Genomic DNA, 26,595 nt, shown 5'->3' with positions numbered 1-26,595 from the left:
TATTAACTAATTTTCTTGGTAACTCTAGATCTGGATTCATTATTTCCTTGGGATAACAATTTTTTTCTGTAGATTTCAGTGGTATAGGCTAAGGTAAAGTTTGGTAAACCATGAATTTTAAAAGCAAATTTTCTGTAGGCTTGTATGAAGACTTCAGCAAAACTGTAAGCTAGAATATTTAAGATATAACAAGACAAAGATGCTCTATACATTTTTTTTTAAATGCTATTACAGACAATCTAGTATGTGCTGTTTCATTTATATGTAATATAACCCAAATTATCTCCCCTTATATGGCAAAGTTGAAAAAATTTAATCTAACAAAAAATATTCTGTATAAATTTGTAAAAATTAGCTTAAAATATGATGAAACACATAATTTTCATCATTTAAATGAATGTCTTACAAATGAATGACAATCACCTCTCAAACATTTGCAAGTTTCATAAAGATCTAAATCGATTGTTTTCTGCTATTTTGCATCAAAGAATTAGAAAGAAAGCTGATCTTCCCTGAAGGCAACTCCTATAAGTTGTCCGACAGTTATGATGTAATTGGAACATATTTTATATGTTTCTAACAGGTCATTAGACAATGTTAGACCTGGACCAACACATATTTCACATTTTTTTGTGATTAACTGCTTTTCTCTGGATTCAGTTCAGGGAACTTGATATAAGCCTCAGAATCACAAATATCAAAAGATGAAAACCTGCTAGATTGAATAAAGTCATCATGCCATTTTGGAATAAAAATGGAAAAGGCTTCAAAATGCATATTTTACTTATATAACATGCCAAAATAAAACATACATACAGCATTTAAAAAAAAGGGATAATCCTCTAATTAAATGCAGACTGACAAATTACACCATTAAACCATACAGAATAAACTGCTTCGCCGAGCGCAGAGGTTGAACTCTTAACAGCTGAGGCAAATTTGGACACAATATTCAAGCTTGATACTGTCTGAATTTGGATTGTGATCAAAATTTTTGACATAGTATAGGTTTCTGACAACATAAATGTCAAGATCTTACAAATGTATTGTGCAATACTATGCCATTGAAGATTCTTCTTGAAATTTTTCAAAATTTGAAATTTGAAAAATTAAAAAAAAATTTGAACCCCTTAAAAAATTGGAAACCCTCAAACTTATTTAATCCCCACTTTTAGCAATTACCCTCCCCCATTTAATCCCAGCATTTCTTTTGTATTATGGAACCTTGGAGTACAATTTCAGAGCAATCCATACTCTTAAATACAAGTTATTGTCTGGAAACTAGATAAATGCTTGTTTTTGGCCCCTTTTTGGCCCTTAAACCCCGGTCACAACAGATCGTATGATTTTTGGGCATGGAAGATCTATAAAACAGTTGTCGTGCAAAATGTCAAAATAATAATTAGAGTGGTCACATCAGCTAAAACATGCCCACGATGGGTACAAGACAGAAAAAAATATGTAATTGTACTGTCGTGTGCTTGTCGCAAGTCGGTCCTGTGACAGTCGTGCAACAATCATACAACAATCGTCAACAATCATGAGTTGTTTGGGGCTATTTTTTCAGGTTTTCATGTATTGGGATGCGCATGTGACTGTCGTGTTACTGTCCTGCCATGCGTACGACTGTTGTGCAATTGTGATGCCAGTGGCGACTCTCAGCAAAAGCTCTTGAAACATGCCAGGGTCCACCCGCATGAATCCAACGAAATCACTGGCAGATTTCCGTTCCAACTCTTGCATCAGTGTACTTTACTGCCCAAACATCAGGCGCTGTTCGATTCATGGCTTAACCCACCAATGTTGGGCGTTCCTATACTGTTCACAGGCTCAAATCAACGCTAACAGGACTATATTTTGCTCTTGTTGGAGTCCGGCAAGGCGCCTATTCAACAGGGTCAAACATAATCGTTCTGGTGGAAAATCCATGCTCTTTAAACGGTAGACAGTATGTTTTTCCAAACATTCATTCCCGCCGAATTGTATTCTTCTAAATAAAACTTAAATAAGCTGCACAACAAAGGTACCATTGTCGTGCGACAGACAATAATGCGGTGCGAGCATTGTACGAAATTTAGTATTAGTGAGACAATAGTGCGACTGTATCACGAGTGTCTTGGGACAGTCGTGAGATTGTCGTACAACTGTCCTGCGACGATTGTTTTATTAAAATATTTCATTGAGTTCCTTTTAAAAATTAAAGAATTGAAATTTTGTCATTATAAATTGTTGTGAGAAACATTAATTCTGCAGCCTTTATAGTTGGGCTAGATGTAACAAATGTTATTGATAGTGTTACTATTATATGTAGACACTTATGTCACCAGTTTTAAATTATTTCATAATGTCAAGTGAAGATACTATTTAAAAGCAGATGAATGAACTTTTGTATAAGTTAATTCCGAACTCACCAGGCTATGGAGTGAAAAAGATGAATATGCACATGTATTACAAAAAGATTATTGTAATGGAGTTCTTCAAATAAAAAGATTAATTTAAATGCATTTTTAAAGGCACTGAAATGTACTTGGATCAAGAGAATTTTTTAAGATGATATTAAATGGCTAAATATATTTTTGTAATAAATTTAAGTTGATATAGATAGATTTTCCAGATCGGCAGATGGGATAATGAAGCTCTAGATTGTTTAGGGGGTAATAGAGCTCTACATAAATTGATGAATGATTGGTGGTTGCCACTTCAGTACAGAAAGGGGTATTGTAGTGAAGCTTTATATAAACTTCACTGTAAAAAACAAATTTTGGAAAGATGTACTGGATCCTTAGCAGATGTTTGCTGACAAAGAAATGTATTTACCAGACTGGGAATATTTTCTTTCCAGTCAAATCTGCATGACTTGCATGAATAAAATACCGTTTCTACATCATCTACAGACCTGCATTTTTTTAAGACTGGAAAAGTAAATGGTTTTCTATATGTAAATGATGTTGTAGGTGAGAATAGTACTTTGCTAAACTTTCTATTTACCTGGTCTTTTAAAGCATTTCTTCTAAAGAATGCTTTACAGCTTTCACAAGTTACAGCATTGAAATTGTAACCCAAGGCTTTGTCACCACAGACCCGACAGCTTTTGTCATCTTTTGCTCGTCTGCCCCGTCCTTTACCAGGGGAAGTTTCTGATTTGACACTTCCAGGTGATGTGTATTCTCCTGCATTGGAATTATCCTCGGAAGTGTCATCATGGCCACAACTCAAATGTGGTTTTATATCTGGTGGTGAATTCAGAGAATCGCCATTGTCAGACATCATCTACAAATAAAACAATTTGCATGATTAATAAAGCTTATCATCATATATAACATGTATAACAGGCATATATATACAATAGTTGCCGACAAATCTAATAAGCATTTCCACCATTTTCGTGCAACGAGTCCTAAACCATTTGATAAACATGATAAATAATATCAAAACTATCACAATCATATCATTACATTTTTCATTGTTATAAACAGAAGTTTGACATACATTTGTACTGTAAACTGGAAAATATTTGCACTGTCATTATTTCACAATTTAACTAACATGACTAATGCCCGCTGTTTGAATTCACAATTGATGGGGGTGCTGCACAGATTTTGATAAAGGATTTTGAAACAGTACATGAATGGTCTAATAAAATTATAAATAGTAAAATTGAAGCTGTAAGAATAAATGCTAATTTATCCCAATCTTTTGTTCATACATGTTGTAATCAGAACAAAGTGGTATAAATAGATAATCATTTAAAAATAATTAACAGGTGTCATTTACCCTACTGTTAATAATTAAGGAGTGTTGTTTATATAACAATATCAATTATTTCTGCTTGCTTGAGATGTCTTTCATTTAATTCAACTGTTATGAATGAAAGGTTTTGATTTTTAAACACTGCATTTATCTAGAAATAAAATTTTAATTTGTGATTTAGATATGTGGTGTGTAAAATAGCTGTTAAAGATTGGTTTTCATGCTTTGAACTGGTTTCCCCAGAAATATTTGCAGAAGTTTAATTTTTCCCATTTCAACTGTCATCAAAAATTTCCCTATTTACAGTAGTCACAAGAAACCCTCTCTACAAATTCCATATTGTCTACATTGTATCAAAATAATCCATCCAAAAATGTTCTAAAGCAAAATGTAATAACTGTTAACATGAATAAGGCCCATTTCAAAGGGACATAATTATATACAAATGTAGAATTAAACTTGACAAGTGATATCCAAAAGCATATGTATGTGCCTTGACCCTCAAAAAACCATGCAGGGGGCTACCTATTGTGCGAAAAGTAACTGAAATTTTGCAGTCTAAAATAGAGAAAAAATAATCTGCCTATCAATTAACAGTGTTCTCCCCAGGCCGTTTTAGCGCTGAGGTATCAGTGCTATCACATTTCAGCACGTGGCTATTGGGCAGACCGCAGCGCTATCCAATCAAATATCAGCACTATAATTTTTCTAGTGTTTAGCTGTACAATTTCGATCACATGATCAACTGGTTGATTTGTAGGGGATTGATTATTCATCTTTCAAAGTCTAAAATGGGAGGGATCCTTTCAATGAAAGAACAAAATGGTTTCATCACTGGTCATTGGAACTGAATTTGGATAAAATTGAAGTAATGGGAAATACATTCCATGTAACATTTGACATACATGACATAGAGAAAGAATAAAATATATTGCTTTTTTCCTGTGTTTTTATCATGTTTATGGAAGAAATATAATTATTGTATAATGTAATTTTAAAAGATTATGTTAAAAAAATATTTTTCCCCCAGAAAAGTAAGAGGTGTCAATTGTATGCTGGACAAACATGGACACTGCAATTGAAATTTGCATATTTTAAGGGGGTCCTTTATATTGTATACCAGAAATTGAATAAAAGTGAATCAAACATGGGTTTTTCAATTTTAGCTCTGAATTTATTTATTCAGAATAATCAGAATTGAAATAAATTAAGTTTGTAAGGAACACTACAGAAAATGAATAAAAATGCGTTGCATGAACTGAGACATTTTGAATCTCTCAGTGTTAAGTTTTCTTTGAATTTAAGGTTTTAAATGTTCTGAAATAAGTTTTTTAAGCAAAGCAAAACTATAACATCTATTACAATTGCCCAGTATGCATGGAATTGGAAATAAAGAGCAAATAGTTTAAAATATCTGAGATATCTACACTGTGTTGGGCAAACATGGACATTTAAAGTTGGCAGCTTTTATAAATTTTGGCCCTCTAAATGGTATAATATTATAAGGTAAATTGTACCTACTTTTAAATTCAAGTTAAATATCAATGCATTATAATCTCAAAAACTCTAGTAAACGGACTAAAAGATTTCGAAAAGCTTGACAATGTAGAAAAAAAAAGTGTTGGACAAACAGAGGACATTAATGTCCGACAAACATTTTGTTTTCAAGGCTAGATAAACCTGATAAATAGAAGTATGTACTATCTCTGTATTTTACAGTGATATTGTTAGTTTATTGATGACAATATCTTAAATTTTGTATCATGTTTGTCATTTCTGATGTTTCCCAGTAAACATGTATAAGATTCATTTGTTCGTATATTTCTACTACTGTAGCCTGAATCATGTTTTTCAATATGGGCAAAAAGGTCAATTCCAACCAATTATAGGTTGTCTTAAATTGCAGTGCTGTTTTTCTATATGTTATTATGGTTAGAGACAGCACTGTGAATATATCATGTATGTAGGGAATAACAGCAAAGAAATCATTGTTAATTTACTTAAGCAAGTGTCTGTAGGGATTTTGTGTCATGAATAAATGTACAGGCTCTAGGATAATGTGCTTGCTATTGCAAGGACAGGTACTCATGTACAGGTACATGCATATGTAGATAGCTAATTTATGTGTCCAACTCTAGGGTAAAATTGTCTGTCTTTATCTTTACATACTTAAAGACTACTTGAACATGTTGAATAAGAGTAGTTATTGATAAAGTCAACTCATTACATTGTTTCAGGAGGCACATTAGTGACACCACTAGCTACATTTAACATGACTAATTCTTGGCCTCATTGTTTTCCATGTTTTAAAGTTTTTTCAATTTCCCAAGCATTCATGGTGTATTTTGATCTTAAATTATTTTTTATTTGAGTTCATTAGTTATAGATCGATGGCACCTTTGTTGACAAAAACTAGTGTCTTGTGTTTTCAACCTATTCAAGAAACTGGTCAAAAGTCGGAGATGACATGTCGTACAAATCCTGATTTGGTTATAATTTGATGCCAATGTCTACTGGTCAAAAGTCGGAGATGACATGTCGTACAAATCCTGATTTGGTTATAATTTGATGCCAATGTCTACTGGTCAAAAGTCAGAGATGACATGTCGTACAAATCCTGATTTGGTTATAATTTGATGCCAATGTCTACTGGTCAAAAGTCGGAGATGACATGTCGTACAAATCCTGATTTGGTTATAATTTGATGCCAATGTCTACTGGTCAAAAGTCGGAGATGACATGTCGTACAAATCCTGATTTGGTTATAATTTGATGCCAATGTCTACTGGTCAAAAGTCGGAGATGACATGTCGTACAAATCCTGATTTGGTTATAATTTGATGCCAATGTCTACTGGTCAAAAGTGGGAGATGACATGTCGTACAAATCCTGATTTGGTTATAATTTGATGCCAATGTCTACTGGTCAAAAGTCGGAGATGACATGTCGTACAAATCCTGATTTGGTTATAATTTGATGCCAATGTCTACTGGTCAAAAGTGGGAGATGACATGTCGTACAAATCCTGATTTGGTTATAATTTGATGCCAATGTCTACTGGTCAAAAGTCGGAGATGACATGTCGTACAAATCCTGATTTGGTTATAATTTGATGCCAATGTCTACTGGTCAAAAGTGGGAGATGACATGTCGTACAAATCCTGATTTGGTTATAATTTGATGCCAATGTCTACTGGTCAAAAGTCGGAGATGACATGTCGTACAAATCCTGATTTGGTTATAATTTGATGCCAATGTCTACTGGTCAAAAGTGGGAGATGACATGTCGTACAAATCCTGATTTGGTTATAATTTGATGCCAATGTCTACTGGTCAAAAGTCGGAGATGACATGTCGTACAAATCCTGATTTGGTTATAATTTGATGCCAATGTCTACTGGTCAAAAGTGGGAGATGACATGTCGTACAAATCCTGATTTGGTTATAATTTGATGCCAATGTCTACTGGTCAAAAGTCAGAGATGACATGTCGTACAAATCCTGATTTGGTTATAATTTGATGCCAATGTCTACTGGTCAAAAGTCGGAGATGACATGTCGTACAAATCCTGATTTGGTTATAATTTGATGCCAATGTCTACTGGTCAAAAGTCGGAGATGACATGTCGTACAAATCCTGATTTGGTTATAATTTGATGCCAATGTCTACTGGTCAAAAGTCGGAGATGACATGTCGTACAAATCCTGATTTGGTTATAATTTGATGCCAATGTCTACTGGTCAAAAGTCGGAGATGACATGTCGTACAAATCCTGATTTGGTTATAATTTGATGCCAATGTCTACTGGTCAAAAGTCGGAGATGACATGTCGTACAAATCCTGATTTGGTTATAATTTGATGCCAATGTCTACTGGTCAAAAGTCGGAGATGACATGTCGTACAAATCCTGATTTGGTTATAATTTGATGCCAATGTCTACTGGTCAAAAGTCGGAGATGACAAATTGTACAAATCCTGATTTGCTTATAATTTGATGCCAATGACTACTGTGGATTCATCATTATTCGTTGGATACCAATGTTTGTGGGTTTCATGGGTACAGTTGAACCATGAATTCAAATATTCAACGAATTACATATTTTCTATAGGCTTTGTATTCAGAGTTTGGCAAAACCACCATCTGAAACATCCACAAAAATGTAAGTTTTCCTCAATCCACGAAAATAGAGGAATACACAGTATATCAAATTATTTAAATTGTTAGAGGTGATCAAACTTATGACTTAATGAATTAAATCGTTACATATATAACTTTAAGATATATTATTTTAATATCTTTATTTGACTAGTTGTACATATATCACATGAGGCACTTAGGAAGCAATTTTGACCTTGTCAGTTCATTACATTTGCGCGCATTACCATTACATTTGCGCAAAAAAAATCATTACGTTTGCAGGCAGCTTTTGATTACATTTTTTTGACAGGTAAACTCAGGTAAAATACAGATAATAACACTTATTTATTTATTAATTTGTACATTTATTTAAGTTTAAGTACCGCTTCCGTAAGTCTAAGTCAGCTGACCAACGAAGAGGTGGAAGTGGGATTTCGAGCAACAGACTAAGTTTGGCAGTTATGTCTTCTGTTGCTTTTTTCTCTACCGCTACATGGATAATCTGCCACTCAAGTATTCTAGCATTGGACTTGTGCTTATGTTCACAGTAACCATTAAGAATGACTGTTGAATGTTAAATAATTAACTTTTGTATTCTTACTGCTTTTTATATTTAATAATATTATCAAATATAATTGGATGCTGAATTGACTTTACATAGGTGCCGATTTAACCAGGTGTCGATTTGTCTTGTACCCAGCCCAGGCTTTTTACTTACAATGTACATACATGTATGCACAAATGACTTAAAAATATTGCTGTAAAATAGCACAAATTAAAAATGGAACAACTTCATTCAAAAGTTCAAAGAACCATATTTCTTGTATTTTTATTTGAGATTTCTAAAGAGGAAAATAAAGCAATAAAACCTAACATGGAACAAGTTATTGAAAAAAAAACATGTTTCAATTTGGGATTTCTTGTTTTAAATAGTTAATAAACATGATCAGATGATAATGCAATAAAACCCAACAATTATGGCAAACATAAATAGTTGCCTGATCCATTTCAAAACCACACAACATTTCTTTAGAAGCTATAGCGATTTCTTTATATATCTTGATAACAACATTAATTTTCAGATTAATAATGATCTCCCTTGAAACCATATTGTCCCCCCCGAGTATAAGGTATATATCTATTGACCCCTAGATATAAGGTATAGATAGATAATTTTATTAACCAATCAATCATGGTGCCCAAAATTTGAGCTATACAATCAAGTGAATTACAAAATAAAGCACAGGTATATATCTTGTCCTGTAAGTGTAATGTGTCTGATGAGAAAACTACTATTTTGTCATAATTGATAACAAAAAGTGTCTATAAATAGACAATAAAATCTTTGGGATAGGCATGTTGAGACATAAAGAATAAGGTTGGATACCTTAAAACAAAAGTAGATTTTTATTTTGGTCACATTACTATCATCTTATCATGACGGATTATATCAAAAACATACGACTGTGACTTGACACCAGTTTACCCTTTGAAATTTATTAATAGATATAAAAAATATACTGTTACATTACATGTATGTGCGACTGTTTACAAATTATACGATATCGTGATGTACTGAATAACCCACTTTTAAAATGGTCTTTTTTATAAAAACATCATTACAATATAAAACTTTACCTGTTATAGGTTTAAGATAACAAAAATATACCCCATATATCCTTGTTTCATTAATATTCGCGAGTGAACATACTAGATTTATCAAATCATTGCTACCACACACTGGACTGAAATAACCTTGACACAAATAAAACAACAACAGTGCTCTCCCTTATTTTTAACCGGATTTTCGTCATTAAAATAAAAGTATTATAAGTACTAAAAGAAAGCTCTAGTAGCCGACCTTGTTTTGCTATCTGTCTGGTCTTGCAACGTTTTTTTTCTTCTTCAATAAACCATACCTGTCTATAGTAACTTATGCATAATATATTAGCTCAAAACAAAGCATGGTATATGAGTGATAGCTATTTGTAAGAAAAAATGATGAGGGTGAATTATAAAAACATATTCTTGCCATAGGCCTAGATAGCTAAATTGCACGGAGTAACTACTCCCCCCCCCCTTTTCACCTAAAAGTTTCACCCCTCAAAAAATTTAAAGAAATATAAAAAAAAAAATAAAAAAAATAAAAAAAAAATAAAAAAAAAAAAATAATAAAAAAAATAAAAAAAAATAAAAAAAAAAATTTTTAAATTAAAAAAAGATTTATTAAATTTTATACTAAAAATTTAAATTTTGAAAAGAGTTCAGATATTTAAAAATAAAAAAAATGAGTTCAAAATTCATTTTGATGCACTCTCTTCAAAGATCTTGGAAAATGATAAGTAAAAATTGGTGTAGGCTACAGATATATTGTAGCTAAAATATGCATACTCCAGAACTGGATTTAGAAAAAGATATTTAAATTTGGAGTAAGAGAACAATTTTGAAATCTAAGAATGGTCTTAGTTTTTTCTTATTTTGAAAATTGGTTGTAGAAATACATACATGTATCTAAAAATATTTCAGCTCTTATTATTACCAATAATTTTACATATAAATACATTTTATATAGAATTTTAAAAGAAACAAGTCACATATCTATATAGATAGACTAAAGCAAAACGAAACAAGTCTATGTACTTGCTGTAATTAGGAAGAGGAACCCATAGTTATATCATTTGTTTTATGATTGTAATGATGCATACATTTTATTTTTTTACAGAAAATCAAATTGTTTGATGATCAAAACAGAATCAGTAAGACAGATTTTGTTAACATTTATGACTGAGAGTTTTTTCATAAATTGATTAATTACTATAGCCTAGAGCCCGAGACTACTATAATAGCTAAACACTTAATCTTGATTTCAGAGGTATAAGTTAAGAAATATATCTCCTAGTGTAATGTAACTAACATCTAGAATAAAACAATACCAGTCGAATGAATTTTATATATTGCTAACAAAAAAAGAAAAGCAAATGCTTATGAAAGATTCTGGGCCCACATGCATGAAATATTTTGGTAATTTATTATTCATTATTCGTGATATTTATACTGTAGCGAGCGGCCTTGATATTTGTGTAATTCACCCTATGTTAAGACTTGTATGCATACATACTTATGGCAAGATTGCAGTAACTGTGTGATAGTATTCAGTTAAAGTTTGAATAGTTTTTATTCTTTTTTTCTTTCCATATATTGTTATTTAATACATATGAATTGAAACACAATATATAGTTTTGTACGTATAAATGAATGTCTACCGATAAAATACTAGTACATGGGAATGATTGTAGGGGTATTGAAAAAACTAGCTGACTACTGAAAACAAATAAAACAAAAGAAAACAAAAAAACCCTACCGGACAAACAGACGAGGATGCAAGAAATCATACGTCACCATGCAATGCGAGCAAAATTACAATGAAGAAAATTCATACCACATAGTTTAAAAGACCATGGCATCACAAAATGCAATAGAATCAAAATCAGAAAATCAGGGATATTATATCCATACTAAAACCAATAAACGAAAATAAAACTTGGCAGACCGCAAACCATATGTATATATATATATATATATATATATATAAACGAGTCTAAATTGAAAACTACGTTCAAACCTATGATTGCGTTGGATAAAAACCGCAATTTTTATACGTGTGCATGTAATACAAATTTCGTTGTAGAAGGGTCTAAATACAGCACAAACAACATTTTCCAAAAAACCAAAAAAGTTAAGAAGTATATTTAAACAAAACGCATTTGACTAACAGGTCGAACAACTGATGTTCTTTAACCCTGCTGACTGACATATATATATATATATATATTAAGAAAAAGTTAAGTAAAGTCCGTATGCTGGTAACATATATATATATATGACGGAAAGCAAAAAGTGAATCACAAAAATAATGACCTCCGGGGAAATTCTTTATGGAATTTTCCTCATCAAATGACAAAATCAAAAGCTCAAAAACACCAAACGAATGGATAACAACTGTCATATTCCTGACTTAGTACATGCATTTTTTTTATATAGGAAATGGTGGATTAAACTTGGTTTTAAAGCTAGCTAAACCTCTCACTTAAATGACAGTCGCATTAAATTTTATTATATTGACAACGATGTGTGAACAAAACAAACAGACAAAATAGGTAAAAAAAAAACACAAATAGGGGTACAGCAGTCACCATTGTATTATAATCTTAAGCACAAAAAAAAAAAAAAACAAAACAAAAACAAAAACAAATATGTAGAAACAATAGCACAAAAAGGTATTACATAACCCGTTTCACGATGTTTGTAAATACGAGTATCAATTCCTACATAATTTAAATTATTTATAGTTCTGCAACACGCCGTGTTGATGAGGTTTGTAACCTGCACAAAATTTACACAAGCTTAGGGTATAATTGATATATAGAGATCCCCTATGATATTTGACTGTTTATATGCATTTATAAATCATGAAATTCCAAACTATTTGGCCTCTAAGTCTTCCTGGTGCAGTTGAATCTTGACATGATAGTACGCATTGAAGAATTCGTCGAGTAATATCGAAAATTATATGAAAATGATAAGCTTAAACCCCAATTTAAGATATCCGTTTATATATTTGGCTTAGTTGTTTAATTTCATAGATGCTAGGATTGAAATTTTTGTATTTGTGCCAGTAGCGCGTTTTGTCTATAAAAGTCAAATCTGTGACGCTTGAATACAAAAAGTTTTAAAGGCTTAAAAGGCCAAATAAAGTACGAAGTTGAAGAACATTAAGATTTATTAATTTAATCAATTATTTTCTTCAGTTTACCATGTTTGACTTTAGTATGGAAATCAAACATACATAACACTATGTCCCTTCCATTGTAGTAAAAAAACAGTATATTGTTGAAATTATTTAAGATGTATATTAAGAATATTTAAAGGTCATAAAGTTAGGCAGCTGTAACCTTTATGCACCTGCCATCGGATTTTCATTTTAAAACGTATATGTAAATGTTTGCAGGATAACTTACACTTTCGACGCATCCGCCGGGATTCATCCCGCGTTTATTTCTTCTTCTAAAGCTACTTCTACTTCTACTTTATAATGACCGCCTTCAACACGTTGACGTTTAAGTCACTTGTACTGCGCATTGCCTTGAGAAGACATATAAACAGTGAAAATTAGCAAAGTAATTATAAAACAAAAAAATGATAATAACAGTACATGTTTTTAAATTTATTAATTTTAAAACTATTTACACATGATGAATTTACTGAATTAAGAAAAGTTTTATACAGTCGCACATCTTAATACTCAGAGGAATGCTTATATTTTTTTACAATGTTGGTATACTTAGAATATAATAACGAGTTAAGACCAGTTAAGGTGGTATGGGTGTCTAGATTAAAAATGATAGAATTTGTTCATACTTTGTAAAAAACGTAGTTTTCATTAATCATGTTGATATATATGTTAATACATATACTAAAAATGATAGGTCTCCGCGCATTTTCTCAAGCTACAGGTATTTCATACCTGTCAACCTGTGACGATGAAAATGCAGGTCATGACCTGCATTGAAGAATCAAATCTCAGGTCATAACGCGTACGAACTTTTTCGAGCTGAATTTCAGTATTTATGGTACATTTTCTTATAATGCATATCAAAGATACCAAAACATCAATGCATGTTCACTTGATTAAGTCATTTTAAATCTTATTTATTATTATTTCATTACACTTTTAAAGATTTTTATAAACTTGTGTATCACAGTCTTATGTCCTTTACTTTTTGTCATCATTTAGAATTTATTTTTCAAATGTAGTTTTAAATTACTAGCCTTTAAACATACCATGTAGAGGTATTACATGTGTAAACATTCATCTTCCAATTGACAAGGAAATTAGATTATGATAAAATATAGTAATACAGTTAAAGGAAGTATGAATGTAAAAAATAATTTTCAACTTTTTTTTTAAAATTGTATAAAGGTATAAAAATAATGAAAAGTTATTTTTCAATATGTATTTGAATTTTATATTATTATGATTTAATCTTTTTCACCCATAAAACGTAAATATAAGGAATAACTTTGAATGGTGACAAATAAGGGGAAGTAACTCTTAGTTGAAATATCTTTGTAAAACAACAGGGCAATTTATTTACGACCTAAAGCTAAGGTAATTGGTGTTAATCAACAGAGTGTTTGACACCAAAGCTGTCAAGTGAAGCCATGCATTTAATGGGTCACTTAATTTGACAGTTTACATAGCTAGATGAACTGCATGTTCATGGAAGAATTACGAATTTGCCGGTATTTCAAAGGAATATTACTTATGAAAATCAATCTCAAGGTTAAGAAATACGGGTGAAATCGGGTCATTTTCAGAATTTCCGGGTTATTTCAATGACCCGGCGGGTGATCCGGGTGATCCCTCAGAATTGTGAAAATCTCGGGTCACACCCGCAGAATCCGGGTCAGTTGACAGGTATGGACTATTTATAAAATGACATATTTTGTATGGATTATACAGGGAAAAACACCATTATGTGATTAGAAGCTAAACTAAATGACATAATTTTAAATTAAAATGCAAGACGATAGCTTTTAGAAAATGCCTTGAGAATATCAAAAGAAAAGATAGGATCATTGTTTACCGATAGGACGAATCATATTGTGCAAAGTTGGATTGATTAATATATTTTCAGTCAACCTACTTTTGATCGAAAGAAATGTGATAATTGACCTTGATTAATGAAATTGGTTGTATAGAGCAAAAACATATAAATAAGAGTTATGAGGAATGACGACCCAACTTGACATACACATGTATGTGGTCTTATATAAGTGTATAGATACCGATATACATTTTGTATCCGTCTGATTTGTAATATATTTGTTTATTTTGTTACGTAGTTGTGGAATGAGATGTTTAAAAAAAAAATGAAATTACGTATAGTTGTTCTTAAAACAAGGAGGATTGGTAACTAATGTCAGTCAGACCTTACAAAAGTAATGATTGACCATAGTTTAACCTATAAGGGGAGGATTAAAAGGGAGGGGCGAAAGATACCAGAGGCACATTCAAACTCGTAGTACTTTCTAAAATTTTCATTAAAATGTTCTATTTAACTTTTCTTTTCATTCCAACAAACCATCTTTTCGAAATCCATTTTTATCTTAATTATTGGACGAGTTTCTCACTCTAAAGGTGAAACAGAAACAAGAGCCAGAAAAAGTAAAATAGCAAAAATGCTGAACTTCAAGTGTAATTAAAAACAGAAAGTATTTTATAAACTTCATTGGGAATCAAAAGATCAAAAGAATGAAAAAAAAAAAACAATTGTTATAAACCTGACTCGGTACCGACAAAATGGTTGTTCTAAATGGGGTCCAACTATTGCATTATAAGGCTTAAACTGGTTGAACAAGACAATGCGATGTTAAAATAGTTTATACCAAAATAGGATGTTAACTAGATATATATATACCTAAGTATTCTGTATAATAAATAAACGTATGACGTCTTGTATTGTTTGATATGAACATGACCTGGTCAAATGTAAAAAAAAAACAACAAAAAAAAAAAACCCAAAAAAACAAAAAAAACAATTGTCTGATTTTGTAATTGATTTGTCTTAGATTGTTTCAATTTATATGACTTTACTTGAATACGAAATAATTCAACTATATTTTACTTTATCAAACAAACAAGATATGAAAATTACAAAAGTTTATTTTTGAACATATATAAAAGTCAATAAGCAATTGAACCGATGGTACAAAGTGGCTTTTGTTTTTTATAAAAATCATTGAATCTAGGCCCAAGAACACACAAGCCAAAACCAAATATACATTATCTCAATTTTGGTCACATTACTTTGCGACTGTTGTACATCTGTCCGTCGTAAACATGTTCTTTTTATTTTTTTTATTTCGTGTCGAATTTACCTTACTTATCCATGATTTTCCCCAAGGTATGAAAGTTCAAAATTATATCTGATATCGATAAGGCCATTATTATTGATTGTTTATTTGTAAAAGAAATAATCAGAAACTGTTTGATTTTTAATGGTCATTAATGGGGCACTTGCTCAATCATTAATGAAATGCAAACAGTGAAATAAGTATGGTTCAATTTTGTCATTATAAGCTAAAAACATTGAGTATGAATTATTAACTTGCAAGTGAATAATTCGACCTCATTGAATCTGTATTCATGTGAATTTCAATTTAACCTCTTAGCTTGAGATGGATAACACGTAAATTGTATGTGTAAAGTTATCTAATGGAAAAGAATGTCAACACTGAAAGTGACACAAAGGTAAATCATTTGATTGACTGATTCAATCCACAAAAAATCATTCTATATGTTTGTTTACATCGCTTATATGGTCATCGGGTGACTTTAGAGGTCAACTCGATAATTAAGTAGACGGCGTCTAGACCAAAAATACACACGAAACAAAGCTATGTATTTTCATGCACGTGGCTTGTTAATTTCTTATTTTAGACTTTTAATTTTTTACATTGTTATAAATCAAATATGAGAATAAAAATCGATGAACATTGATTTGCTAGCCCGCGCCCCTTTAAGTTGCTGTTACTATTTGTATTATTGAAATAAATAAAGGCAACAGCAGTAAACTACTGTTCAATAGTCATAAATCGACCAAGCGAAAACAATTCCGGTTCACAAACCAAAATCGAAGGAAACATATCAACTATGCATGTAAGAGGAAACCAACGGAACAATAGAACTCTGTTTAATTAGTAAGACGAAACGCGCGTCTGGCGTATATATAAAATTAGTCCTGGTATTTATGATGATAAAATTGAGAATGGAAATGGGGAATGTGTCAAAGAGACAACAACCCGACCAAATAAAAAACAACAGCAGAGGGTCACCAACAGGTCTTCAATGTAGCGAGAAATTCCCGCACCCGGAGGCGTCCTTCAGCTGGCCCCTAAACAAAAAAATACTAGTCCAGTGATAATGAACGCCATACTAATTTCCAAAATTAAAATAATACAAGACTAACAAAGGCCAGAGGCTCCTGACTTGGGACAGGCGCAAAAATGCGGCGGGGTTAAACATGTTTGAGAGATCTCAACCCTCCCCCTATACCTCTAACCAATGTAGAAAAGTAAACGCATAACAATACGCACATTAAAATTCAGTTCAAGAGAAGTCCGAGTCTGATGTCAGAAGATGTAACAAAAGAAAATAAACAAAATGACAATAATACATAAATAACAACAGACTAATAGCAGTTAACTGACATGCCAGCTCCAGACTTCAATTAAACTGACTGAAGGATTATGATTTCATCATATGAACATCAGGCACAATCCTTCCCGTTAGGGGTTTAGTATCATACCATCATAACATATATGAGAAGAACATAACCCGTGTCATGCCAACAACTGTTTTAGAATAAATGTGTTTAGTTCCGATGCAAAGACCTTATCAGTGACTCAATATTAACGCCAAAATATGCAATCTTTAATGACTTGACAACAGTATCGTAATTATATCCCTTCTTAATAAGTCTATTCAAAGGTTTTGTAAGTTTCTGAGGTGAATACTGACACCTTTGTGCTTTATAAAGAATATTTCCATAAAAAATTGGATGTGAAATACCTGAACGTATTAGAAGTCTGCATGTTGAGCTATATTTACGAATGATGTCTTTATACCGATGATAAAATTTAGTAAATGTTTTGACTAGTTTGTGATATCGAAAACCCTGGTGTAATAATTTTTCAGTAATACATAAATTTCTCTCGTTAAAATCTAAAACATTGTTACATACACGAGCGAATCGTACAAGTTGAGATATATAAACACCGTAAGATGGTGACAAGGGACCGTCACCATCTAAAAACGGATAATTAACGATAGGAAATGAAAAATCATCCCTTTTATCATAAATTTTAGTATTCAGCTTTCCATTAGTGATATAGATATCAAGATCGAGAAAAGGGCAGTGGTCATTGTTAGTATTAGCTTTATTTAAAGTAAGTTCAACAGGATAAATTTCATTAATATACATACTGAAGTCGTCATTATTGAGAGCCAACATATCATCCAAATATCTAAAAGTATTATTAAATTTGTTTATCAGATGTTGTTTCGATGGGTCTTTGCTTATTTTTGTCAGAAATTGTAACTCATAACAATACAAAAACAGGTTTATTTAACAAGTAGCTGCATATTTCAGGTGATCTTTCCCTAACGTTGGACACTTATTATTGTGTACAACATAGAGATATTAATATATTGACAGGTTTTTTCGAAGAAAGATTTCATTAGACCTTTCCTTGACTGTATACTTATATTCATATTATATGACCTTTTGACTGATATATTTTGACTGTCCCCTGCTTTGCTCTTTGGCTCCCATATAATATATCATGTATAGCTGTTACCTTTGTTTGTATTTGTTTGAATGAACAGTTTGGGATCCAATATATTTAAACTTTCTAACTTATCATAACAACTGGATGCAATACATTTTGAAACTTTTATTTACATTTCAGGTGGCAAATCTTTTATCCGACATACACACTAAGCAATGCCATGTAGACATCCAGGTGAGCAAAACAAGCTACACCACAAAGCACATTGTCAACTTATAAAATGTATATGTTCCGGACCATATGAGTATTTGGACCATACGCGTATGGTCATGACCATATGGGTATATACTCATATTGTCCGACCATACGCGTATGGTCCGACCGTACGCGTATGATCGGGGTAATTAACATTCTGTTACAGCTTACTTTTAATACTTCTAAACTCTTCATATGGTTGACCGTTAATTAAAAAGACGCTATCATATAGGTAACTTTATTATTATTATATTATGATGAAAAGATTTGCTACATAAAAAATAGAAGTTTCACAAAGTGTATTTTACTTACTTGTCAAAAATACAAAAAACACATTTTATAGCGATGGTCATTACCGATGTCCATTGCCGATTTGCTATTACGGTTGAATGGCAATATTTCGACTTAAATAATTAAATTCCAAAAATCTCTTAATGATCTGTTACTGTAACAAGAAGTTACTGGAAAGTAACATAGTTTTTTTTTTAAATGTCTTGTGAATATGGTGTATTGCAATCATTTTGCGAGATTTGAGATCTAGTAAGAGCTTCTTAAAAACACCGTAGAGATCAGAATGGCCAAAGACCTCGGTATCACTGTACGCAGCTGCAAAAAAGGCTAGCTTTTAACTCGCAAACAAAAGGTATAACTGAAAAGGATCGTGCACTACCAAGACTCGCAAATGCAAAAAAATACAACATGATACCACGTGGTAGTAAATGTCAACCCAAGCCTACATGCAAGAATGTAACTAGCGATGAAAACTAATTATGGCATCAATATTTATTTTTTACGTAATTTTTGAATAATAAAATTAACAAACTGTCATGTAACCATCATTGTTTTTTTAGATAAAATTTTTGTATTATTGAAACGTTTATAATGTAATTTGAAAAAACTACCTAAATGGTCTAAATACTCATTTGGTCCGGCCCTTTAATAACCAAACGAGTATTATACTGATATGGTCCGACCATACGCGTACGGTCGGACCATACGCGTATGGTCGGACCATATGAGTATACGCATATGGTCATGACCATACGCGTATGGTCCAAATACCCATATGGTCTGGAACATATATAAAACGGAAAGTATTTCTCCGTCTTAATGTTTAAAACAAAGTACACAAATCAAAATTGTTAATATTTAACAGGTTGCGGGTTAGAAAGTATGAAAAAAAATCTTCTATTCGAACCACAGACATATCGAAATATATATATCTCTTCGAACACATAATTAGAATGTACCTGTGATCATTTATTTCTATATAGGTCGTCTTATCCATCGTTTATTTTGTTTATTGCAGCTTTGTCATTTTGCATTTTTATAGAAAATAGAGATCAGTACTTTTGTTATTCGCTCATCTCAAATCTACCAAACATTTCCTAAGGTATGGCAGTTCCAAATTATATTCAATATTGATAAGTCAACTGTTACTAATGTCGTGTAAATTTGAATTGAATATACACACAATGGAGTTTTGACAGTCTTTATAAGTTACTGTGACTATTATTATGCATTTATTGTAATAACTCTGTTAGATTAGAAGCTGCATATTACAAGTGATCTATCCCTAATAAAAAAAATTATTATCATTGTCATTGAACATAGACAAAATTATATCCTTGACAGTTGTTTGCAACAAAAAGGTAACAATCTATTAATTTCATGTGACCTTTCCTTGACTGTATAGCTATATCAATAAAGTATGACCTTTTGACTGATACACATTGACTTTTTCTGCTTTGCTCTTTGGCTTCCGGTTATAATAAGAGCGAACCTTTGTATGAATTTGTTTGAATGAACAGTTTGGGATCGAATATATTTAAACTTACTTTTATATAACAACTAGATGCGATACATTTTGTTATTTTTATTTACGTTTAAGTTAGCAGATACACCAGGCACTGATATGTAGACATCCATGTGAGCGATAAAAGCAACACCACAAAGTACTTTATCTATTAATAACATTATACAAAACGGAAAACCTTTCTTCGTCTTAATGTTTTAAATAGTAATGTTCAACCCACCTTTTTTTTTAACACGTATCCTGTACCGAGTCAGGAAAATGGCAATCGTTATCGTTATAGTTGGTTTCTGTGAGTGTTGTATTGTCGTTTTGGTCTATTTGTGTATTTCTCTGTCCTGTATGTTCTTCCATTTATTTGAATTGTAGTCCTGTCATGTAATGTTGTCATTAAAGTGTTATATCTAACATTGCCATACAAGCGGGAGGTTTGGCTAGTCACAAAACCAGGTTCAACTCACCGTTTTGTCTTACAATGTCCTGTACCAAGTCAGGAAAATGACCATTGTTATATTATAGTTCGTTTCTATGTGTGTTACTTTTTAGTGTTGTGCTATTGTGTTGTAGTTCTCCTCTTATATATAATGTGTTTCCCTCAGTTGTAGTTTGTAACCCGGATTTGTTTTTTTCTCAATCGATTGATGAATTTCAAACAGCGGTATACTACTGTTGCCTTTATTAAACAAAGTAAACATGAGTTATAAATAAACTGTTATCACAGACATAGGTCTCGCTTTTTTGTAATTTTGATAATGCAAATGTTGAAATTATAATAGCAATACTTTAACATGTAAGTTTTGCAAATATTCAAAGTCAATGAACCATGACTGGAGGTACATTGCTAAGCAAGCTCCATGGAAATGAAATGTACCAATGTTGATACCAAATACCATTGACTTATCTCAAGCAGTTCCCTTTAAACAAACCTAAACACTAACTAATACATGTAAACTTTTTTCAAAGTCAGTAAACCATAACTGAGGGGACGGGATCAAATAATCTCCATGGTATTGAGACTTGTCAATGATTATACAACTGCATACCAAATATCATTGACCTACCACTAGTGGTTCCTAATAAACCGACCTATCACAAACTAATACACGAAAACTAAGCAAAAGTTTCTTTTTTTTTAAGCAAAAAATTTCACAGTCAATTGACCATGACTGAAGGGGCGGGGCCTAAAAATCTCCATGGTTATTAGATATGCCAATACTTATACAACTGCATACCAAATATCTTTGACTTACCACTAGTGGTTTCCCATAAACTATACCTAATCACAAACTAATACATTGTCGACGACGCTGGAAACATCATACCTCGTCAAGCGAGACAAACATAGGCTTCTAATCGAACCAGAAACATCTTTCCCTTCTTATATATTTTTTGTATTTACATCGTGTCATAAATTTATCTGTTTAGTGTATGTTCACTTGTTTTTGTTAATATGTCTTTTGATTGAGTTAAGCCATTTAAATTAATAATCCTAGTACCAATAAACAATAACAAAGAAACTATCAAATGTCTGACCAAAATAAGAATCTTAGATTTATTGAACTTGAAGACGATATTTGACTCATGTTTTGGTTTTGGCATATTATCCTAAAAGTAATAATTAATAAGAAGCTATACATATTTTCATCTATACAAGATGTGTAAAAATGTTAGATCATTGAAACTACTGAAAGACGTCATTACTTTTTTTATTATAACAGTTTTCCTAATTTAGATGTTTTTTCTGTTACATATTACAATTATAGAAACCGTAATAGTGAATAAAGGCGACAGTTGTATACCGGCGCACAAAAGTCATAAATCGATCGAGAGATCACAAATCCGGGTTACAAACTAAAACCACGGGAAACACATAAACTGTAAGAGGAAAACAAAGGAACACCATGAACACTGACGTGCAACAAAAGCAAACGCCAGCATACATAGAAACGAACTATTTGATAACAACTACCAAATTCCTGACTTGGTACAGGACATTTTAAGACCAATTTTGACTGTATAATACTGTATAATACACAAATAAGTCACATGATCGAAACAGTCAAATATATTGTTTTATAGAGTAAGGAGTTAAAGGTCATAGAAGATTATTTTTTACCCATTGTTTGCAATTATATTTCAAAGAGAGCTTTCACGCAAACTATTAAACTAGCTTTTATCAAACTTGACATTAACGATCCTCTTTATATGAAAATATTTTTTATACTATATCCGAGTCTATCAATCAACATGGCGGTCATGACTGTAAAAATTAGGTTTTTTTTCTTATATCCGAGTCTATCGATCAACATAACGGTCATGACTGTAAAATTTAGTTTTTTTACTAATATCCGAGTGTATCACCAAACATGATGGTCATGACAGTAAAATTTAGTTTTTTTTTCTTATATCCGAGTCTATCAATCAACATGGCGATTATGACTGTAAAATTTTGTTTTTTACTTATATCCGAGTCTATCGATCAACATGGCGGTCATGACTATAAAATTTAGTTTTTTTACTTATATCCGAGTTTATCGATCAACATGGCGGTCATGACTGTAATATTTAGTTTTTTACTTATATTCCAGCCTATCGATCAACATGGTGGTCATGACTGTAAAATTTGCTTTTTTTTCTTACATCCGAGTCTATCGATCAACATGGTGGTCATGACTGTATTTTTTTCTTATATCCGCGTCTATCGATCAACATGGCGCTTATGACTGTAAAATTTAGTATTTTACTTATATCCGAGTCTATCGATCAACATGGCGGTCATAACTGCAAAATTTAGTTTTTTACTTATATCCGAGTTTATCGATCAACATGGCGGTCATGACTGTAAAATTTAGTTTTTTACTTGTATTCCAGTCTATCGATCAACATGGTGGTCATGACTGTAAAATTTGCTTTTTTTTCTTATATCCAAGTCTATCGATCAACATAACTGTTGAATTTAGTTTTTTACTTATATCCGAGTGTATCGACCAACATGGCGGTCATGACTGTACAATTTAGTTTTTTACTTATATCCGAGTCTATCGATAAACATGGCGGTCATGACTGTAAAATATGGTGGTAATGACTGTAGCAAGAACAGAGATGTTATATTCAAATGATTATTTTATATTGACAAGTTAACTTGTATTCACAATGTATTTGTACTTACATCACTGTCTTCTAATATCCATATTCTACGTTTGTCATACATGATGACGATAAGAAAAATATTTAATAATAAACACTTTCACACCAAATGCAGTTCTTCAAACTTGAAAATAAAACATAATTTCTGAATACTAATATATTAATAAACATCATTTTAAAGTTCTTTGTGGGCGTTTAATAGTAGTGAAACAGTTTGCCTGTTTCCATTTTTACATCCTTGTGTGTTTTAATGATAAACGAAAGGACTATCGATTAACGAAGCATACCTTTCAGTAGTTGAAGTGTCAATGTCAAAGTCAAATTATTCTAATTACTGTTTTTTTACAAACTAGAACAAGGTATCTCCTGAGTAGAACATATAAGATAAGTCATGTAGGTAAGCATCAAATATCAATCGATGTTAATTAGACTTGTCCTTTTTGTTATTATTTCAGCTTCTGTTTAATACGTTATTGATATTAAACAAAAAATAATTATTCAATGTTATCAATTCTTTATTCCTTGTGTTAGGTAAGCGTATACAACTCGTATTTACTTCATAGGACTGTCAATTAATTAAGTCTGGTAATCAGCAAGCTACAAGATAGTCCGTAAGCTGACCTTTAGCATGGCTTCTGTTTTTTGTTGAAGGAATTGTGTACTATTAGAAAACAAGACAAAGGTTGCACCAAATATTATTATACACAGCTACTTTTCCATAGGTACTATTTCTGTACTAAAAATAGGCAGTACTGGAAATTTACTTTTAATATTCAGTAATTTCGTTCGAAAGATGGGTTTGAGAAATAATTAGTAAAGAACGAATATATTCTATCAAGTTGAATTTGTTTAGTGTGTTCATAGACCTAAATTATATTGACGTGACTGTAGTCCACTTTAAACCATTGTTCGATTTCTGATTGATTTTATAGTTAGAATATGTTATCATGTCCTTTTATTTTTTTTATCATATATAACTCTTACATGAATTATCTCAATGAAATTAGTACCGTTTATGTTATTTCAGGTAAAATATAATATTGTGCTAATTTCAACTAGTTCGTGAAAAATGTCACAAGACAAAGCAAAAACAAGGAAGACAGTTTGACTAAGTTTTCGGCTCCGCCAATTATTATAAATAACAGACTACGTCAAACGTTAACTGTATCTCTCATATTGTAAATGTTTTTGGATCCTTTTGTCTTAATTAAAAACGAGAAATTATATTTTATCTTGTATCTCGAACGGAATTATTTTAAACATCAAATACAATCGTTTAAATAATGTCTTGAATCTTTTTTAGGCTTACAAATTGAGAAATATTCATAATCAAGAGCCTGACTACAATCATGTACAAGGAAAACCTTAAATGAAGAAACTGGTATATGTGTTAAACTTGACAAATAAAAAACCTTGAGGATCCTTAATCAAAACCAGTATCGCTGTGTTTATATTTATTTATTCATAAACATTTAAAAACTCTGGTCATTGGTTTCTGTTTCGAGTTATACCAACTTGGAAATCGGGCATCTATCCAATTATCCAATTATATCCTATGTAATAATAACAATAAATACTATATGAAATCATGACTGGAAACGGCGAAGCAACATTCAAATTCATGTTAATTAATATCGTCGAAACTAATTTAAGTAGCTGCAGTTAAGTCAAATCAAAATGAAACGCATCGGATTTGACATTTCGGAAGTTTACTAGTTTTTTCTAGATTTAACTTTATAAACAACCAGTTTGGTAAAATGTTGGTAGATATACATGCTAATATGATTTTTTACATTAAGTTTTAAACGCTGCAAATGGAAGTGGCGTTAGCATAGTAAGAACAGAACGATGTTGTAAACAAACTAAGCTAAACACCATATTGTTTAAGGTGTAAATCTCATAACATATGATGCTTTTACTTAAAATTTGAGAGTTCATTTTATTTCTCAAAATATAACATTCATATTATCATCCAATATTGTTGATAAATTGGCTTTTATCATTCCTTTGCATTTACACAAGTAAATCTATTGTAAGTTTAATACTGGAAAACAACAACGTTAAAACGACCCCAAATACATTAACATAACTATTTATCGAAATATTATTATATTACAAATCTCAGATTTTCATTGAATTAACAACCTTCTTTATAATACGACCATGTTAAACTGTTATAAATAAGATCGTAGATATGCTGTTGTCCCTGCAGACTAAGCCGCAAACATATTCCGTCTTAGGTGTATGTACTGATTTAAGGCACTTATGCATCGGCAATCCTCTTGATACCTTATCTAGAACTCCAACAACACTTACAAAAATAGGTATCTGGAGCATTAATCGGTATGTTTCATATTTCATGTTTCTTTGAAACAGGTTTTCATTAAAATTTCCCTCTGTATATTCTGATAAAAAAAATACATTATGAACGACCCTATACTGCCAGAATTCAAAATACCCAATGGTACAATTAACTATGATATATTTCAGAAGCAAATGAAGTAACCACTGTTAATAAGAGGTATCTTTGAAATTGTGAAACCAAAGGACCGACATACCGTGAACATGCATTCATAAAACAGAACTACAAATAAAGGCAACAGTAGTATACCGCTGTTCAAAAGTCATAAATCGATTGAGGGATAACACATCTGGGTACATTTGATAACTATTTACATACAAAAACATTCAACATTGTACGAAACAACCACCTCTTCTCGAAAGTAAATAAAAATGCGTTGTCTTGTGAGTCGAGCGTACACGATTGAAATCATGGTATCTCTAAGAGTTAGCATTCGACCTCTGGGTCAATACCACTGCTTGTGAATGTTTTCTCTCCGAGGGTTTCACCAGTTCAGTTGTCAGCACTTCAGTGCTGACACGAATTATCATTGATAATGTTATAATTAAAAATGAACTGTTTACAAAACTTGAATGTTTTAAAATATTTTAAATCGCAATTTGGCGTCTGTTAGGACATGAGCATCACTAATTAGTCTATTGCAGACAAAACGAAGATTTATAAACAGCCTAGAAATAAAGCACTGTGTTGACAAGAACTGCTATTGATAAGGTCATACCTATAAATCAACTGTTTATTAAACTTGAATGTTTTGAAATACTAAATAAAGGCAACA

General features: G+C 31.6%; 1 protein-coding gene and 1 long non-coding RNA gene across 2 annotated transcripts in view; both read right to left on the bottom strand.

Moving 5' to 3' along the window:
• Positions 1 to 9,669, bottom strand: part of LOC143071208 (thyroid hormone receptor beta-A-like) — a 34,010-nt gene extending 24,341 nt beyond the window's left edge. The window contains exons 1-2 of the mRNA XM_076245376.1: positions 9,529 to 9,669; positions 2,989 to 3,270 (exon numbers count right to left, since the gene is read on the bottom strand). Coding sequence (XP_076101491.1) covers positions 2,989 to 3,270 — 282 coding nt within the window. The 5' untranslated portion in view covers positions 9,529 to 9,669. The remainder of the gene's footprint in view (positions 1 to 2,988; positions 3,271 to 9,528) is intronic.
• LOC143071209 (uncharacterized) overlaps positions 1 to 26,595 on the bottom strand; it is a 195,278-nt gene that overhangs the window by 25,042 nt on the left and 143,641 nt on the right. The gene's annotated exons all lie outside the window — the stretch shown is intronic.

Source organism: Mytilus galloprovincialis, chromosome 4 (assembly GCF_965363235.1).
Source record: "Mytilus galloprovincialis chromosome 4, xbMytGall1.hap1.1, whole genome shotgun sequence".
Taxonomy (NCBI): Eukaryota; Metazoa; Mollusca; class Bivalvia; order Mytilida; family Mytilidae; genus Mytilus; species Mytilus galloprovincialis.
This window is presented reverse-complemented; position numbering and strand designations above follow the sequence as displayed.